General features: G+C 35.9%; 1 protein-coding gene across 47 annotated transcripts in view; it reads right to left on the reverse strand.

Moving 5' to 3' along the window:
• Nucleotides 1-20,554, reverse strand: part of FIP1L1 (factor interacting with PAPOLA and CPSF1) — a 67,954-nt gene that overhangs the window by 39,964 nt on the left and 7,436 nt on the right. For 9 of the 47 annotated variants that reach the window (XM_081515412.1, XM_081515227.1, XM_081514951.1 and 6 more), the window contains 4 exons: nt 15,905-15,969; nt 15,262-15,369; nt 14,698-14,828; nt 7,169-7,278 (listed from right to left, as the gene is read on the reverse strand). In XM_081515412.1, the coding sequence (XP_081371538.1) occupies nt 7,169-7,278; nt 14,698-14,828; nt 15,262-15,369; nt 15,905-15,969 (414 nt within the window). Of the gene's footprint in view, nt 1-7,168; nt 7,279-14,338; nt 14,408-14,697; nt 14,829-15,261; nt 15,373-15,904; nt 15,970-20,554 lie in introns of all 47 variants that reach the window. The other 38 variants (XM_081515684.1, XM_081513981.1, XM_081513567.1 and 35 more) reach the window with 10 other exon arrangements.

Here is a 20,554-nt window from a genome sequence, read left to right on the forward strand (position 1 = left end):
AAATTGGGAAAGGAGTACATCAAAGCTGTATATTGTGACCCTGCTCCATGCAGAGCACATCATGCAAAATGCTGGGCTGGATGAATCACAAGCTGGAATCAAGATTGTCAGGAGAAATATCAACAACCTCAGCCATACAGATGATACCATCTTAATGGCAGAAAGGGAAGAGGAACCAAAGAGCCTCTTGATGAGGGTAGAAGAGTGAAAGCTGGCTTAATACTCAACATTCAAAAAACTAAGATCATGGCATCTGGTGTCATCACTTCATGGCAAATAGAAGGGAAAAAAGTGGAAAGAGTAATATATTTTATTTTCCTGGGCTCCAGAATCATTGCAGATGGTGACTGCAGCCATGAAATTAAAAGACACTTGCTCCTTGGAAGGAAAGCTGTGACAAACCTAGAAAGTGTATTAAAAAGCAGAGACATCACTTTGCCAACATAGGTCTGTAGAGTCAAAGCTATGGTTTTTCCAGTAGTCATGTACAGATGTGAGAGTTAGACTATAAAGAAAGCTGAGTGTCAAAGAACTGATACTTTCAAATTGTGGTGCTGGGAAGACTCTTTTGAGAATTCCTTGGACTGCAAGGAGACCAAACCAGTCAATCCTAAAGGGAATCAATTCTGAATATTCATTGGAAGGACTGATGCTGAAGCTCCAATACTCTGGCCACCTGATGCAAAGAGCTGACTCATTGGGAAAGACTCTGATGCTGGCAAAGATTGAGGGCAGGAGTAGGTGATGACAGAGGATGAGATGGTTGGATGGCATCACTGATTCGATGGAGATGAATTTGAGCAAACCCCAGGAGATAGTGAAGGATAGGAAAGTCTGGTGCGCTGCAGTCCATGTGGTTGCAAAGTGCCAGACCCAACTTAGTGACTGAACAACAAAGACTGACTCAGAGGGCTAAATTTTATTTCAGATAGTGAAAAGCACCCAGGGTTTTTTGAAAAATAATTAAAGTTGTTCAAAGAAAAATTCTAAAGAAAGTTAATTTTATCTTGTGTGTTTAACTACCTCACTCCTGCCAATCCTTTAAAAGATTAATAAGATATTCTTTTAAAGCAATAGGAAAAATACATATTTATAGTTACGCATCTGCTTATTTATGTAAAAAAACAGGAAGAGGAAACAAAAACTATATGAAATGAAACTTTTTATTGACAGAAATGAAAAAAACTGGGCAAAGAGTAACTAATTTGAGTATACTTTTAGACAGCCTTGCCTGTGGAACTGTGTTAAATGTTCTGAACATGTAGAAAAAAATTAATAATTGTGGGGAAGAAATGCTAATACTGAATAGCAACAAACAAGGATTAAATTATCTTTTAAATGATTAATAAGAAGAAGATGCAATATGAAATAAGGAAAGAAGAGTAGAATCTGTGGTTTCAAACTGGAAGTAAATGAAACATGACTGTATGACTAAAATTTTATAAAAATAATGTACATATGGCAATTTCATATCAAAACTGCTTAATTTTTCCTAGCTCTGAGTGCTGAAAAAGACTAGAAAGACTATAACACCTCAATAGTGATGAGATAATTAGTGCCAAGATTGTGGTTTCCAACTACTGTTTCCAACTAAAAAGCATCAGGATCCCTTCAAGAAATGGTTGCTTCTATGTAAGGGGCAGGGAAAGTACAAGACAAGACTAAAACATCTAGGGGTACCAAGAAATAAAGAAATCATCAAAAAAGAGATGGTGGGGACATGTCAAAAAGTCATAGGAGCCAGTTTAAAGAAGCTCCCACAGACTAAATTTGTAATAATTTGAGAATCAGTATGAATTACAGTGTGTGTGTGGTATCCACACTAACTAATAAGCCATATTAATGTCACACATACTCTCTCAAGCATATAAAAGAAAAACTGCATCTAATAATAAATAAGTGAAGGAGGTGGGAAAACTCATTTTTAAAGTAGAATGCCAACAAAAATATAAGAGGAATAACAGACAATAACTATTTTGAAGTAATAACTGATTAATCAAAATCATAAGTGAACATTAAAATTCTTGGAAAAGTTCAAAGACAAAGAGAATATTGATGCAGTCTCCTCACAGATTACTTATTTATACAGTAACTTTGTAGAAACCCAAACGACACCACCACAACTAAGTAATTAAGTTATCATCACTAATAATGAGACAAACTGACATCAAGCACTGACAGATTAACTCAATTAGAAGAATACAGCATTACTTAGGTAGTATTCCTGTCCAAAAAGCAAAACCTAAACCTAATAATACAGAAATATCAGACAAAACCAGATTGAAGGATGATTTACAAAATAACCAGATAGAACTCTTCATGAGTTAATGTCAACAAACTCAAAGAATGCTCATGCTGTCCTAGATCAAAGAAGAACAGAGATAAAAGAATTAATTGTAATGAATAATATTAGACTGAACCTCAAATCCAGGAGGAAAGAAAAGAATTATCCTGAAAGATATTATTGAAATATAGTAATCAGCAAAATTTATTGGTTATATACTAAAGTACTGATTCATTATTAGATGTTCTGACTTTGGTAACTGTCCTCTGTAATTATGGAACACGATGTCCTTGTTTTAAGGAATATACATTGAAGTAGTCAAGGGAAAAGGGCACAATGTCTATAATTAGCATTCAAATGGTTCAGGAAAAAATATTTCTGAGAAAGTATAAAGCAAATATGGCAAAAAGTTAATAATTAGTGAATCTGAGTGAACTGTGTATAATACTTTTCCTGCACCTCTTCATAAGTCCAAATTTTTTTCAATATTAAAAAATGAAAACAATAAATGAGGGGCACAACAGGGGCTTCTGGTAGTAATGGTAATATTCTTTCCCGTTCTATATGAAAACTTTTAAAAACTAAGCAAAACATTCTGATATGTTCAATATTAACATTTTATTTAATTATGTCAATTTGATGAGCAGTACAGAAAGTCAGAAATCCAACATTTCTACTGATAAAGTACAAAAATAAAATAATTTCTATGTAAACATGCTATCAGTCACCTATGTTAATAAAATAATCTAAGATTTTAAAAAAAGAAATAGTGACTACATCAGTAGTACACCTCATTACTGCTAAATACTTGCTATGCAGTCTCTATTATGACTTAAAAGACATTCACTGTCTTCTCCCTAAAGTCAATAGAAGCTTACTTTCACAAACATCTAATTTCCATAAGTACAGAGAATAAAACAGATACATTTTGTAAATATATAAGAATGAAAAATATTTATTTAGAGGAATACTTCACAGTGGCTGAAAAGTATCCTTTTGATCAAGTGAAGATGAATCCCGAAAACAAATTTTTCTAATGAGCAATGAATACTGTTCTCTGTATCCAAAAGTGACAGTATTGACATGTTGGGTTTGTTTCTACAAGCTGTGGTGGTAGTTATCCATTCTTTTCAGTAGTAGGGATGAGTCAGCTAATTCTTCCACTCATTTTTTTACATCCCTTTTACTGTGTCATATCCACCAGTGTCCCTTCATCACTCCTTGGATCCATGATTCATCATTATAATCACGCTCTCAAGTACACTCTCCCCTTCCTTGCCCTCTCTATATCCCTTTGTCATACATGTCTGGTAAAACTTCAACTCCTGCTAAACCCAACTCCAGCCACTCTTCATGAACACATGAACACCCGACAACGGCAAGAGGAACACACCCAAACAAGTTGACTGGTCTCATTTCAACTTATCGCTATCAACCTCAAGAACAGTTTGGAATGTAGAGTCTCTCTTTCTGTGTCACCAATTTTTCACTCTAACTCATTCCTATCAGCATGTAAAAATTCTATGATCCCTCCCATCTGAGGGGAAAAAAAGCCCTCGCTTGACCCCACATTCCCCTCCAGGTAACTGCCTAGCAATCCTACTTCTTTTCCCTAGTTTATTCATACACCCTCTAAATAACTATTTCATATCCTCTCCTCTCAAATATTCAATACTCCCTCCCATTATTCTCACTTTTACCAGGTAAGTCTGCATCCTATACTGCTGGGAAAAATTCAAGCAATCAGAAAGAGAACTTTCAGTTGTTCCCATCACCATTAACTAACCATGCTGCCCACCACCCTCACCACCCCCCCACACACACCTTCACTGAATCCTGGCCTTCCTCCTATTGCTGTTTAATCTGTAGGTTGCGTCTCTGACTCTTTGTGACCCCATGGACTGTGGCTTACCTGGTTCCCCTGCCCATGGGATTTATCAGGCAAGAATACTGGAGTGGGCTGATGTTTCCTACTCCAGGGGATATTCCCAACCCAGGGATAAAACTGGTGTCCCCTGCATTGGTAGAAGGATTCTTTACCACTGAGCCACCAGGAAAGCTCTCCTTTGTCCTATTACAGTGAGTGAATTGTCTCCGCTTCTCCTTAAGGTTAAATCCTTCACTTGCACACTACATCCACAAGCTCTGACCTTAAGGACATTGCTTTAACAATGGTACTTTCTCCTTTCTTACATGATTAATTTTCCCTTCTAGTAACTCATTCTCGTAAGTATAAAAACATGTTTTAATTCCATTTCAGCAAAAGCAAACAAACAAAAATCTCCTCCCAATCCCACATTTCCCTCTAGATACCCTCAAAAGGAAAACAAAAAACCTCAAAAAAATTGTTCATTCTAACCCCTCATTCTAGTTGTCTCATTCTAATTCCTTCCCTCCTGCTGTCTCCTGAATCTGTTCCAAAAATTGTTTCTAAAATCTTCATCTTGCTGCCGCTGCTAAGTCGCTTCAGTCGTGTCTGACTCTGTGCGACCCCATAGACGGCAGCCCCCCAGGCTCCCCTGTCCCTGGGATTCTCCAGGCAAGAACACTGGAGTGGGTTACCATTGCCTTCTCCAATGCAGGAAAGTGAAAAGTGAAAGTGAAGTCGCTCAGTCGTGTCCGACTCTTCGCGACCCCATGGACTGCATTTTACACCACTTTAAAATGATTCTGGTCAGAATCGCCACAACCTTTGCATTCTAAAATCCCAAAGTCAGCCCCAGTTTTCTTATTCCTGGTCAGTCAATATTATTTGATAGTTAAACATTCCTCCGACTTTGAAATACATCCTTTTTAAGATTTACACTGGGTTTTCTTATTTCATTAGTCCTCTTACTTCCTGGTCCAGCCTTATTTTTCTGACCTGCATGGAAGTGCCTCAAGGCTTTGTCCACTTATTACTTCTCTATTAATACTTAACTCTTTCACAGTCTAATTCAGTTTCACAGACTCAAACAAATACTATTTAAACACTGATCACTCCCAAATTTATACCTCTATTCCATAACTTTCCCCTCCACTCCAGATCCATTCATCCATTTCCCATGAAAATTTACTACTCGTATGTCTAGAAGACATCTCGATTTTATCATGTCCTAAACTGAACTTCTGAAATTTTCCCTCCAAAAGTAACTTCTCCTATAGTGTTTTCTGCCTCAGATGTAAATGATCTTTTTACATTTGAAATGTATCCAGTATCTGACTAGGTCTCACCATCTGCACTACCACCACCTTGGTCCAAGTTACCATTATCTTTGCTAGATAATTGTTGCAGCCTCCTAACTGGCCTCCCAATTACTGCCCTTAATCTCTCTGTAATCTAAGCTTAATAAAGCAATTAAATTGAGACTTTAAAAACCCAAATCAGATTACTTCATTCCCCTGCTCAACAGCTGGTGGAGACTCCCCATTTCATGTATAGGAAAAGTCAAAACCCTTAAATGGCACAATGTCCTACATAATTTGATCTACATTTTTAAAGCGGGGCAGGGGGGTGGTGCGTTAGTTAGAAGCGGGCAAAATACAGAAAAACCGCTATTGATTTTTAGAACTGCTATTGATTTTTAGAAGTTCAATTAGTTTAATCATGATAATGACATCTAAAAATAATTATTATGTATGCACTGCTATTCTAAACACCTTCAATAAATTAATCCATTTAATATTCATTGAGGGTATTACTGTAATATTATTATTGCATTTTATAGACTAAGAAGCGAAAGAACAAGAAGACGGGGGGATGTACCCAAGAACACACAGCTTGTAAGTAATACAGCCAGAAACTGAACCAGAAGTCTGGCCCTGGAGTCCAAGCTCTTACACATTTTAGAGTGTAGAACACCACAAACTCAATGAATGAAAGTTGGTCTCACGCAAAATATGAAAAAAAAAAAATAATACTATATATTAAAAGAACTATATTCCTCACTTATCATAACTTCTTAGACAAACATTTTATGAGATCGCATTGTTTAAAAAACCTTATTTGGAAACATCCACAACTTGTAATTGTTAAGCTGAGAAAAGACACTCAAAATCTGAGATGGCTTTATGACCTTTAATTTTGGCTGAAAGTTTTAAAATTTTCTTTTAGAGCTAAACTACATGTTTTCTTCCTACAGTCATACAGTATGAAATATCATAATGACAAAACCAGTAAACTATATAAAATAAGTAACACAAAAGGTAAATGATCTGGCTGAGAACTAGTCACAATTGAGTTACTGACTTGTTTCAGGCTCACAGAAATAACTGATTTAAGTCATCTTTATCTAACCCAAGATTAACCTGCTGACATAAAACTTCCCTAGTTTTAGCTTACCCTTTATCATTTTCTTGGTAACATGCTAATCACATTTTATGCTTAAGTTAAAAGGACATTTGCCAAAATATTTGCCTCCTACAATTGGTACCCTATGGAACTTAAAGTTAGGTATTATCACAACAAACCAAAGAAAGAAAAGAAAATGGCTTTAATTTAGAAAGATTCCTCAGGCTAAAATTCCTATGATGGTTTACTAAAATCAGTAAACATCTTTAGGGCAGTAGCTCTCGACTTCGGATGTTCAATAATTCTTTATGAAAGAACAATAAGCACAGAAAACAGCAAGACCACTCTTATCACCACCTTTCCTGAATAGGAGATTATTGTCTCTTTGTATATATACATATAACTATAAACCATGGTTCATTCCTTGCTTACCTAGACTTTTTAGATGAAAAAGCACTCAGAAGAGTTTCTCACAAAGAATTTGTTTTGTACTAAAAACCAAATAGAAGGTTCCAGTTTTTTGATGTATCATTCAGAGATTTTATACTTTACATAGCACTCAAGGTGAAGAAACCAATGCCTTCAATAAACTAAATCATCAGTGTCTTACTAACCTGCTTGGTGGGAGTCCAGTCTTGAACAAAGAAGGAGGAGAAGTAAACTCCGCTTTTGTAGATGGAAGCACTGTTTCCTTCTCTGCATTTCCAGTTCTTCCCTGCTGTACCTTAAAAAAAAGGGTTATTAGCTTGTTTAATGAAACACTGAAAGATAATACAGTAAAGATGTTGACATAAATTGATAATGTTTTACATCAAATAAAATATGAAGAAAGTTGTGTTGCCAAATATATAATAAAATTAAACCTATTTTAGAATAGCATTAAGTGAAAGGCACCAAACATGGATCGTGGGATCAAAATGTTTCCAACTACTAAAAAGTTCAAATTAATGTCACTTAAAAGTCCAATAAACTGTAACTCTTAAGGACTTTCATAAACTCCCTCAGATCACTATAAATACGTCCAAGATACTTGTTTAATACTCCATGTTTCAGAGTTCAAGAAAGGCCTTGAAGAATTCAGAACACCTACAAGCTTGAAGTCAGTCATCTGCCTCCTTAGTCTTTCTTCTTACTCTTTACATTCGGTTATAAACCAGTTATCTACTTAACTCCATAATTTCTCCCATATTTGCCCATCCTTTGTGCTCCTATCAGATCCGTGAATATGGTCCAAGCATACTCCTTTAGATTGGTGAAAATCTTTATGCTCTTTTGCTTTCATACTCATCTTCCTATCTTAAAATCATCGTTAATTTATTAAATTTAAACAAAGTTCAAGCTGACCTATACTTAAAAACATCTCTACTATCTTAGGCCCTATTTAAATTCTACTGCCCCTGTTCAGTCTAAATTCAGCGTCACTCTCCTTCCTCATGAGGCAAAGGCCAAGAGAACTCAAGACACCTTGACTCTGCTATATTCAAACCACCGATTCAACTCCAGAAACCATCTATCTCTCAAATAAACATTATGTGGAACTCATTTTCAAATAAAATATTAATGCTAAATTCTAATTATATAAGAGATGATGAGGATCAGCACCTAGACAATGAGGATAGCAAGACAGAAATAGATTTGATAGACATGTGACAGGTAAAATTCAGAGAGCAGTGACAGGGAAAATAAACATCCTTTATTCGTCCAACATTTATTAAGTATCTACTATGTACCAGAAACTGGGACCACAGAGAAAAATACAACAAAATCCCATACTGTGGGAAAAGACAGACACACAAATCATCAGAGCAATGTAACTGTTATGAAAAAAATAACTAGGATAAAAAGATACTATGAGAACATAGAAAAAGAAATGTGCTGCTCTTCCTGGGGATGTGAAGAATATTTAAAAATGACACTAAGGTCTCAACTGCACTCCTGAGCACCTAGCTTCTTACCATGTCTAACTAGTATCTCAAACTCATATGGACAAGAGAAAGCTACTGACTTCCCTCTATCCGCCAATCTGATTCTCTCCAAGTCTTCCTTCTATAAATAAATGGCACCATCATCTACCGAGTTGCTTAGTAAAAACAAAAAGAAAAACAAAACCTTAGCAATTTGCCAATACATATGCACATCCAATATCAACTTTACCTTGACAATATATACCAAATTCAACCACTTATCATTATGTTCACTACTAAAATTCAGGTCAAACCTATCACCACATCTCAACTGTTTTGCTATTACCTGGACTCTTTCCTTTGATCTTACCTCTCTAAAATCCATCCTCTGTACACAGCCAAAGCAATCTTTGTATGGGCCCTGTCTACCTCCCCAACTTATTTTAACAACATCCAATCACAATGGCCTTTTTTCTTGTTCTTTTTAACAGATAAGTTCCTCCTTAAATGTTGCTTTTGCACTAGATGGTCTTTTTGCTTTATAAGATCATCATGACAACCTCCTTGTAATCATTCAAGTACTGTTCAAATATTTCCTTGAAATGGCTAATCCCAGTCTCCATCATGTCATCTCTACCACATTACTATTTTGTATTTTCTTCATAGAATTTCTCACTAGTATCATTAACTAAAGTCCTCTTATTTATGTTTATTGTCTGCCTACTGCCACTATAACATAGGATCTTGGGAAACATGGATGTCATCCAGCTCAAATCTGTATCGTAAGAGCCTAAACATATTGCCTGGCATGCAGTCAGTGCTCAAATATATTTGCTATTTGACTGGCTTTGGGACTCAGCTTAAATGTCACTCCTTTTAAAGTCTTTCATAAGGGAAGCCTGCTTGGAGTTTATAACAACATAATTTTTGCCATGATTTTCTAATTATCTTTCCCATTAAGTCAGATAATTTCTAAGACCACAAAATCTATGTCTATAAATGCTTATTTCCCCTTTCCACTCAAACCTAAGAAACTTCCTCGCACAGACAATGCTCAGTTAAAAATTGGGAAGGAGGGAAAAAAACTGGGAAGGAGGAAGGGAGAAGGGTTGGAAAGAAGTAGGGGGTAGAGGGAAGAGAGTAAAAATTAAGAGTATTTATTATACGGGAAAAAGTGAGAGAAGGTAACAGGAAGACATGGTACATTTTTAAACATGTAAAAATTGCTGTTTCCTAACTTAGTTTTCTTTTCTTGTTAATTTATTCATAACATACTCAAACAATCCTGAAAATCTTCACCATTTTAGCAACCCTGCTGATCAACTTGCAATAGCACTATCACTTTATCTTCAAATGTTACACTCAGCATTAATAGACTCAAAACTTGTTTAGTCAGAACATAATGAGATTACTTTTTCCACATGATCTAATATTTTAAGAAAAGACTATAAAAAAAATAACTCTAAGACATCGTGACTGATTTTATAAAACAAATTGTCAGATTTTATGTATCCAAAGAAAAGCTGACTGAAGTCTATAACCTTAAGAAACTATTTACTCAAATTATGCCAAACTTATTTTGTAAAATTTCCTTCAAATGCCCTTTATAGCATTATTTACAAGCTTAATACTACAAAATAATATCTAAAAATAAATTGTGAACTACCCAAATAAAGGACTATGCAACTGTTTATAAAGTGTTATTTATCAAAAAACTTTATTAACCTAGGAAAACACCATATGTTAAGCTGAAAAAATAAAAGTAGAAAATCACATAAATTATTATAATTTTGTTTCAACTCACAAGAACAAAAATATTGGGAAGACAACAAAAGTCAGGACTTTGAAAGCAGATGAAAAAAGACTAACTGAGCAAACCAAAGAATCTGAATCCTAAGTCAGCAATGAGAAAGCAAAGACATATTGATTTTCACAGCAAGACCTGCAAAGATTCAGGAACTGACAACTCTAGCTCCCAAAACATTTCAACCAGTCAAGTATAAACATAAACCCTCAGGCAGGAGACTAATGTCTTCTCTGAAAACTCAGATTTCAAAAACAAAAACCCAAAAAAGCAAAAAAGATAAAGATACTGACCATCAGAGACTGAAAAATGCTTACCCCTATAGTCAAGTATACAATCAGCAAGTTCTACCCATATGCATAGACCGCTCAATTGTCTCTTCAGTGGCCCACACTCGCATGAGTTAATAATGGCCAGTGATCAACAAATACTTGAGAAAGTCAAAGGCAAAAGCCAAAAACAACAAACTTAAAATATCAACTTGGAGAAAACAGACTATGCGCAAAAAGAAAGCCTAACAGAAACAATCAATCTACCATTAATATTAAGATATTTTGAGAGATAGAGGGAGAAAAAAACACTGCATCGCTGCATGCAGGAATAAGAATAGGATGCTAGGGGCTTCCCTAGTGGTTCAGTGGTTGAGAATCCGCCTTGCAACGCAAGGGAAACCGGTTTCATCCCTGGTTTGATCCCTGGTCCCGGGAGATCCCACATACCACTGAGCTACGCCCATGAGCCTAGAGCCTGTGCTCTGTAACAAAAGAAGCCACTGCACCACTAGAAAAGTAGCTCCTGCTCACTGCAACTAAAGAAAGCCCGCATGCAACAACAAAGACTTAACCACAGGTAAAAACTAAAAATAAATCTTTTCTTTTTTTTACAGAAAAGAAAGAATCAATACTATAGTTAAATACTGAAGAAAAATCTTCTTATATATTCAAAAACATAACAGTAGAAATGAAAAAGTGAATAGAAGCACTCTGAAGCCGAAGAAATCTCCAGATAATGGAAAACAAAGAGACAGGAAAAGAAAAAGGCATCAGCATAAGGAGATCCAATTTTTGAATAAGAGGTCCAAAAGGCAGATGAAGACAAAGCACAAAAAAAAAAAAAAAGAAAAAGAAAATATCTCAGAAATGAAGGATTTATATTTCTAGATTAAGAAGATACAAATAAATGCTTGGTACAATGGATAACAGACCAACACATCTCAAGAAATTCACAACGGTGACAGAGCTCATACATGCTTCCACAGAGTGGGGGGTGGGGTGGGTGGGAAACCTATGCAGGTGTGCACACACAAACATTAATATTTTAAGAGAAGGCTGTGGTCAATTTTTCTTATATATATCACCCATTCTTACCAGTCACTTCTTTCTTGCCCTCACTACCAATTATATAATTATACAATTGTTTTTATACTCAATTGACTTTATATTGAAGTGTACAAAAAGACTTTAAGAATGTTAAAACATTACTAAATCACTTGAGACACTGTAATAAACACACGGTGGTCCATCTGTACAGTGAGATGGCAGCCCACTCCAGACAGTCCCAAAGAGTCTGACAGACTTAGTGACCACACAACAACAAATCTACTTGTTAATATGTTTGAAAATTTACTTAATAAAAAGTTTAAAAGTTATTTTAAAGATGCTGATTGGCTGTCCCTCAGATAACTAAGAATAAAAAAAAATTTGTATTAGATACAAAAATAACTTAAAAAACCTGTTCTTTTGTTCACTCACCAGTATCAGTCTGAGTTCTTGTTCATTTTGTACCTATAGTACTCCAACAGCTTCCTATCTGGACTCTGACTCACATTTCCCCCCTTTATACTCTATGGCTCACCCTGGTTACCGGTTCTTTTTTCTGAAAACCAGATTTGCTTATGCTATTTTTATACCCAAGAACTTTCAAATGGCTTCCTACTACCTATCCATACGTCTGTAGGTTAGCTGCAGATTAGTCTTTCACATCATTTCTACCATTTCCAGGCTTCTCTCCTCTCTCTCATCGATTCTCAACTCTTATTTCACACTATCTGCTTTTGTTCACATTGTTCTGTCTACAATCTTCTCCACTCTCCTCTCTCCTAGTAATGCAAACCTACTCACTTTTCATCACATCTCATTTGAATCCTTCTAGACTCTGCAATGTAGGATAACCCACTCTCGCCTCTGAACTCCTTACTGTATTTTGTCAATACACCAATATAACACTTTCACAATACAATATGGTTATCAGTTTGTATGTACACATCACTCAGATCATGAGCTCCCTGAACACAAAGACTGTTTTACTGTAGCACAGGGCTGGGCATAATGAAGTCATTCGGATATGTCAATAAAATTGGGCAAGTTTTTTTCCTTCTATCTCCTTCTCACCAATCCTAATGATTACAGTTCAAAATGGTAGAGAAGTGGACAAGAGCTTGGACTTTATTCAACTACACCATACACTGCCACCAAAACAGTAATACTTGTAAGTCACTCTCTGAATCATGAACAGGCAGTAATTTCTCCAACTCATCTTCCTGGTTTCTAGGCTTTCTAAAATTAAACTATACCCTACAAAGCCATGTCTTCTATTCTCCAAAAAGAACTAACTCTCTGATCCAATAAGGCTGATTTCTTAAATAATTTGACTATACCTATCAAATTCAAGTCCTTATTCTTTCAGAAGTAAATAAATCAGAATGGAACAATCATCTCCTCTCACATGATCAAAAGAAACTTCAAAATAATTTCTCAATAGACTGTATGTATAACTTATTCACAATGGCTACCTTCAATAAAAGACCAGACCCTAGCAGTTTCTTCTCATTCTTTGCTTTTAGAAGTTTACCGTGAGAAAACACAAAGTATACAAAAACTGGAAGTTTAAAATGGCAGTTCTCATTTCTGTTGGAAGAAAATGAAAAGCACCATTGCAAACAAACTATTTCCTCATCAAGATCACTTCTCTAACTATCCACTGCAATTATAAAAGACAATATATTCAATGTCTAAATAAGTATCACCAAAAAGAACTTGATGACCATTTAAAATACGAGACATCAAACACTTTCAAAATATTTACAGCAGAACAAGAACCAAATACTTACCCAAAGTAGGATGTAAATTAAAATTAAATTCTCTATACAGAACTGTGTCCAGCAGAGCGGCTACATCTGCGGATATAGCACATGCATCGCATAAGGCAGTATTTTGGAGGACAGGGCTATGAGCCCCAAAAGGGACACAGAAAAATTCCTGCCCATAAAAATTCCCTGAGTGTAGCTCAAACTAAAAGTCACTCCCAGCCTTCATCCCAGTGTCACTCAACACAAGAATCAAGAATTAAGACTTAAGGTAAAGGAAGAAGAGTTTACAATCAGGTTTTGAGAAAAGTTTGTGGGATGCTGTGTATCACACAAGTATGAAAATACATTTTTATTCTTTGGAATGATCATATGGAATAGAGAAGCAAAAAGTCAGACCTGATATCCAAGTGGTATCAACCTGCAAGTTCCTCACTAACTTGCTCCTTCTAAGTATTTATTTAAAAAATCAATGACTTTATCCTAATTTTGTTGAGTCTTTCTTGGCAACTCTCAAAGAATACCCAAGATTCTTGAGATACCTTCAACTGGAAGAGACATCACATCAATGATTTCAGTGTCACACAGATAGTACATGGTATGGCATCTACCTTACCATTTTTTAACAGAAAATCAGGAAAAATAAGTCTCCAGTTCTGATAAAAATTACAGCAGGATCTACAATGAGTGCTTAGCCTGTTGGCATGAACTTTTATATCCTACAAACAAACATACACTTGACTCAAAATAAAATCACAACATACAGCAAGAATAGTTTTACTTTGCATTTGTTAGTATAATAGGCTATAATTCACATGCTTGCAAAAGTGGAGATAAAACAACAATCAGCAAATTTGTAAGTCACCAGGAAGCTGAAGATTTGGAAAAAAGATAGCTATTTCCATTTTAATCTCGTCCCTCGAATAGTGGTATGGGAGCAGACTCAAGAACAAAAAATGAGAGCAACCAAGGATAATTTACTAAAATTCACCTTAAAAAGATTGAATCTGCCATCTTGGATCTCTGCACCTGGTGTAACTTCCATAGTACAGTCTTCGGCCTAAGTTAAATAACATATTCCCCATTAAGATACCACATAATTTTTAATTGACAGGCCACATAAAGACAAACTAGCTGTGGCTAGTCTGCAACATGAAACTAAAAACATCAGATAATCATTAATATGAAACTCTGAAAGGGAAGGAAGGGAAAAAAACAAACACGGTAAAATGGAATTTTTAAACTATCATATAGCATTTAACCACCTTTATAGGGAAAAACTGATGTATTTAGGGAATAAAATTGGGACAGTAGAAAAGGCTAGGGTATTTTGGAACATTTACTAATTACCGTAATTTTATTTGTAGTAGAGGTAACTGGTATAACTTCAAGCCCCATTCGTATCCTCTTCTGTTTTTCACAGTAAGCCTTCCAGGTATCTTCATTAAACCCGTAATTAAAATAATCAGAAAGATCAGCACCTAAAGATAAAACACACTTTCAGTGTACAAATGATTTCAATTCTATTTTTATGTAGTACATAAAATATAATAAACTGTAAAAATATAGAGTTCTATTAAGTCTTATCACCTCTTTTAATTTTACCAATTCTCCCAATTAATACCATAAAGCAACAGAACTATAAAAAGTTTTCACCAAAATTATTTCCTCTAGAAATGCCATAATAATGAAAACAATGAGTCTACTTTTATATAATGCTAGGTCACCTGTAAGATTTAATAATATAAGTCATTACTTGTGTGCTTAAGACAATAAAAATTATATTTAAAAAATAATATTCTATGCAGAAAAAACTTTTCTAACGATTGTTCATACTGACGCTGAAAAAAACTTTGCTAATGATTATTTATACTAAAAATTTTTTCAAACTGATATAATCCACAATAATCTTACCAGGTTTACGCCATGGTTTATCTTCAAAAGAATCCAAATCTACCTCCAAGAGTGGAACTCCATTAATGCTTCCAGGTGCATCAAGATCTACTCCTTTGACTTTCGTTCCTACTTTAAAAAATTACAAAATGGTAAAGGAACTACATTAGTGAGAGATACCACAGACAAACAGAAAACAATGACAACTTGTTACTACTGCTAATGTTAGCACTAACTGTGGCAAAGATTTCAGACTAAGTAGTAACATTTCCACAAATAAAAAGTGAGGTCAAAGTTTATGGTGTAGTTATAAGATAAAACAGAGAGATTAAAGACTTCTTGTTTATAATAAGGGATTCCTGTACCAAGAAACTTCCCTATTTTAAATCATTATCTTTCTTCATACATTCTGTGAGCTAAGAAAGATTTCTACCTTTTTAAAAAGCTGTAGAACAAACAAACTATAAAAACACACTCGTGACAGGAACCCTATGTGACCCACACAGCCTAAAGTATTTATTAACTAGCCATTTACAGCAAAGTGCCCACTATATATGGTCAAAACTGTTCTTTTTAACGGAGCTGTAATAAATAACATCTATTCATGACTTATTCAGATATATGCCCGATTTTCCTATTGATGCAACTGCAAATATAAATTTACCGGTAGTTCCATAAACTCTTCCTCCTGTCTTGATGTTAAGATTTACAGGTGCTGTACCGTAACTCCTAAAAGCAAAATAATAAAAATTATCCTGAAACGCTGAAATGAAAACAGCAAAATATTCAGTATGGACATATAAATTATATACCCACATATTAACTGGATAGACTGACACTAAACTCAAACATTTTAAAAAATGTTTTAAATTTTAAAAGTCTGCCACTTGCTTAATAAAAGATAAAAACAAATTTTTTTAAAAGTATGATTAATTTTCCATCTTAAAAACCTACCTATAAATAATTCAATATTCCACTGTTACAAACTAACCAGAAATTTGGTTGGAAAGGAAAGAATAGTTTACATGCCTTGTTTTTACTTCCTCATCTCCTACTCATTCATTTGAACTTGTGAAAACTCACTGGTTCTTGCCTGCCTAATAATGTTCATCTTTTGTCTCCAATGTGTTAACTTTGTGATACCTAGGTTATTCTGCCTAAAAAAAGTAAGGCTATATTCAATAAAATGCTCAAATATTTGTATAAAGCTCCACTGCTATAAATATAAGAAATATAAAGTAGCCCAAACAAAATTGTCACTATCAAGGAGGACCATCAATACCAACTTGAAAGGTTTTATCATCTCACTGACTAATTAATTCATATAATATATGCTTCCACTCATGGCTTAGTGGTAAAGAACCTGCCTGCAATGTAGCAGAGCAGCAGGAGCCATGGGTTCCATTCCTGGGTCGGGAAGATCCCGTGGAGAAAGAAATGGCAACCCACTCCAGTACTCTTGCTTGGGAAATCCCATGGACAGGGAAGCCTGACAGAGTCTTCGATGGGGTCAAAAAAGAGTCGGGACACAACAATAAACGCTTGAGTACCAACAATGTATCACATATAGTTCTAAGCTAAGGAGAGAGAATGAGGAACTGGACAAACATGGTTCTTGCCTCTTAACACTTGCATTTCAACAATCAAGTTCAGCACAGCAAAAGCACTCTGAGGTATCCATATTAGATAAACAAAAGTCCCAGCTATTTAAAAGTCAAAGTACAAAAACCAAGGGCTGTCCCAATGGTCCTCTTACAGAACTGCTAAAGGGTAAATCAACACAGTATTTATGGCTTACCATAGATCATTACATGAAGTTCTTTACTTCCCACCCAGCTACTTTCCCTTCCCTACTGTGCCTTTTAAACGTTACTTTTCTTTTTTAATGCCACCAAGTGTTTGCATTCGTTTTGAGTAAAGAAGCTTCAGTTCAGTTCAGTCGCTCAGTCGTGTCCGACTCTTTGCGACCCCATGAATTGCAGCACACCAGGCCTCTCTGTCCATCACCAACTCCCGGAGTCTACCCAAACCCATGTCCATCGAGTCGGTGATGCCATCTAACCATCTCATCCTCTGTCGTCCCCTTCTCCCGCCCCCAATCCCACCCAGCATTAGGGTCTTTGCCAATGAGTCAACCCTTCGCATGAGGTGCCCAAAGTATTGGAGTTTCAGCTTCAACATCAGACCTTCCAATGAACACCCAGGATTGATCTCCTTTAGGATGGATTGATTGGATCTCCTTGCAGTCCAAGGGACTCTCAAGAGTCTTCTCCAATACCACAGTTCAAAAGCATCAATTCTTTGGCGCTCAGCTTTCTTCACCATCCAACTCTCACATCCATACATGACCACTGGAAAAACCACAGCCTTGACTAGACAAACCTTTGTTGGCAAAGTAATGTCTCTGTTTTTAAATATGCTATCTAGGTTGGCCATAACTTTCCTTCCAAGGAGTAAGCGTCTTTTAATTTCATGGCTGCAATCACCATCAGCAGTGATTCTGGAGCCCAAAAAAATAAAGTCTGACACTGTTTCCACTGTTTCCCCATCTATTTCCCATGGAGTGATGGGACCAGATGCCATGATCTTAGTTTTCTGAATGTTGAGTTTTAAGCCAACCTTTTCACTCTCCTCTTTCACTTTCATCAAGAGGCTCTTTTTAGTTCTTCTTCACTTTCTGCCATAAGGGTGGTGTCATCTGCATATCTGAGGTTATTGATATTTCTCCCGGCAATCTTGATTCCAGCTTGTGTTTCTTCCAGCCCAGCGTTTCTCATGATGTACTCTGCATATAAGTTAAATAAGCAGGGTGACAATATACAGCCTTGACATACTCCTTTTCCTATTTGGAACCAGTCTGTTGTTCCATGTCCAGTTCTAACTGTTGCTTCCTGACCTGCATACAGGTTTCTTAAGAGACAGGTCAGATGGTCTGGTATTCCCATCTCTTTCAGAATTTTCCACTGTTTAGTGTGATCCAACCCACTCCAGTACTCTTGCCTGGAAAATCCCATGGACAGAGGAGCCTGGTAGGCTGCAGTCCATGGGGTCGCGAAGAGTCAGACCCGACTGAGCGGCTTCACTTTTACTTTTCACTTTCATGCATCGGAGAAGGAAATGGCAACCCACTCCAGTGTTCTTGCCTGGAGAATCCCAGGGACGGCAGAGCCTGGTGGGCTGCCGTCTATGGGGTCGCACGGAGTCGGACACAACTGAAGCGACTTAGCAGCAGCAGCAACACAGTCAAAGGCTTTGGCATAGTATTCAAGTAAATCTGACATCAATCAATAGCTGCTCCGCCACCATGAGATTTCCGCCTTCTCTAGGGGCTAGATCCTATGTACCTGGATGTCTAAAGGAACTTCAAATTAAATGTACCAAGAAATTTTATTTTAACCTGCTCCTTCCACGTTACCCATATATAGTAATACACTGTTATGTATATAATGAACTAATCTAGATCTCCAAGTCATTGAGTCCTTTAACTCCCTTTCCATCTATAACCAACCGTTACCCACGTTATTTCCATTTATTCTTTACTCATATATATCAAATTATTTCATCTATCCCTATATTACTGCTGCTGGCTTAGTTTTGATTATCATCCCATGTGGATGATTACTTCAAATCTATTAACTAATTTCTGTCTAGCACATCTCAACTACTTCTGATAGAGTTTTATTTCAAATGTGACCTACCTAATAACCTTTAAAGTTTCCATGACGACATAGCAAAAATGTACTAACTTCCCTCTTCTATGGTTTAAAGAAGCAACCTTTCTCATCTACCTTATTCTCCAGCATTCTGGTTCCTCTAAGTCATGCTTTCACTACATCTAAGTAGCTTCCTCTGCCAAAACCATAGTCCATTTCCTTCTGTCTCAAGAATTACTGAAACAAATTCAAATACTACCCCATCTAGAATTTTCTCTTCAACACATGTAGACTTTTAGCAACCGTCCTCTCAAAACTTTTAAATCACTGTCCATGTTTCTAGCTGAGCACTTACACTGCTTAGCTAGAAAGTGTTTGCTCACATGTCTGTCTTCCTCACTACTTTTGATAAACAAGAACAGCTTATATTTCCATCATCAATTAACAGAATGCCAGACAAGCCGTCTTTAAAAAGTATTTAATGAATGAGCAGATGAATTTCTAAGACATAGCTGAGAAGCCACTCTTCTATACAAGGTAAATTATTCCTACCGTAAGATTTGCTTTTCTTCCTACCTTACTTATAGATACAATAAACTCTGTAACAAAAAGTATGTTACCTACAACAATTCTAGTTTTTACTTTCTAGCAGCTTACAATAAACCAATTTAGCATTGTTCCTTAAAAACAATTTGCTCTTTAAATTTGCTTCTGAAAACACTGCACAAAGTAAATATTCATCAAATTTTATTTTCTCCTTGGCTTTCAGTTTTCAATGGCTATATCTTGAGATAGCAAGGTTAAAAAAGCTTTATACTCTCCAGAAAGATCTGTAACGTAGTTTGAAATGCGTTAAAAAATACAAAAGAAAAGATGGACAGATGAGTGGGTGGAGGCATGGAGATAGGTAGTAGATAGACAGGTGATACAGCAAACACAGCAAAACATAAATTATATAATCCAGCTGATGAGTAAATGGGTGTCCACATCAATTCCTTAAACTTGTTTGAATGTTTGAAAATTTTCATGGTCAAATGTTGAGGGAAGAAAAAAGTTCAAAGACAACTGTGTTTTTTAACATGCAGCCTATTTACTAAATAAACATCTACTAAATACCATATGTAGGACAATGTAAGAAATGGGAAAATTCATAAACCATGGTTTCTACTCAAAGATTTCAGAGTCTAACTGTGATAAACGTGCAAACATAATTACAATCCATGAAACTGCTATAAGAAATAAAGTTCAGATGAAGTACTATGGGAGTCTATCTATGTGTATTTAATATTTGTATGAAAGTCTTATCCCAAAATTGGTCATATTAGTAAAAAATAATCACCATTTCCTTTAATTCTTCTATACTTGCAAATACAAATAATTTTAGACAATATTTACTAAAGCTGCAATGAATACTATGGTATTATTTTAAAGTGTTCCTTCTGTGTAGTGCAAATGAAAAAGAAAGTCAAAGTGTTAGTTGCTCAACTGTGTCTGACTCTTTGTGACCCCATGGACTACAGCCCGCCAGCAGGACTGTAGCTCCTCCTGTCCATGGGATTCTCCAAGCAAGAATACTGTAGGGGGTAGACATTCCCTTCTCCAGGGGATGTTCTCAACCCAGGGATTGAACCTGGCTTGTCTCCTGCACTGCACGTGGATTC

The sequence above is a fragment of the Giraffa tippelskirchi genome, chromosome 1, assembly GCF_054371585.1.
Source record: "Giraffa tippelskirchi isolate mGirTip1 chromosome 1, T2T-mGirTip1v1.2.pri, whole genome shotgun sequence".
Lineage (NCBI taxonomy): Eukaryota > Metazoa > Chordata > Mammalia > Artiodactyla > Giraffidae > Giraffa > Giraffa tippelskirchi.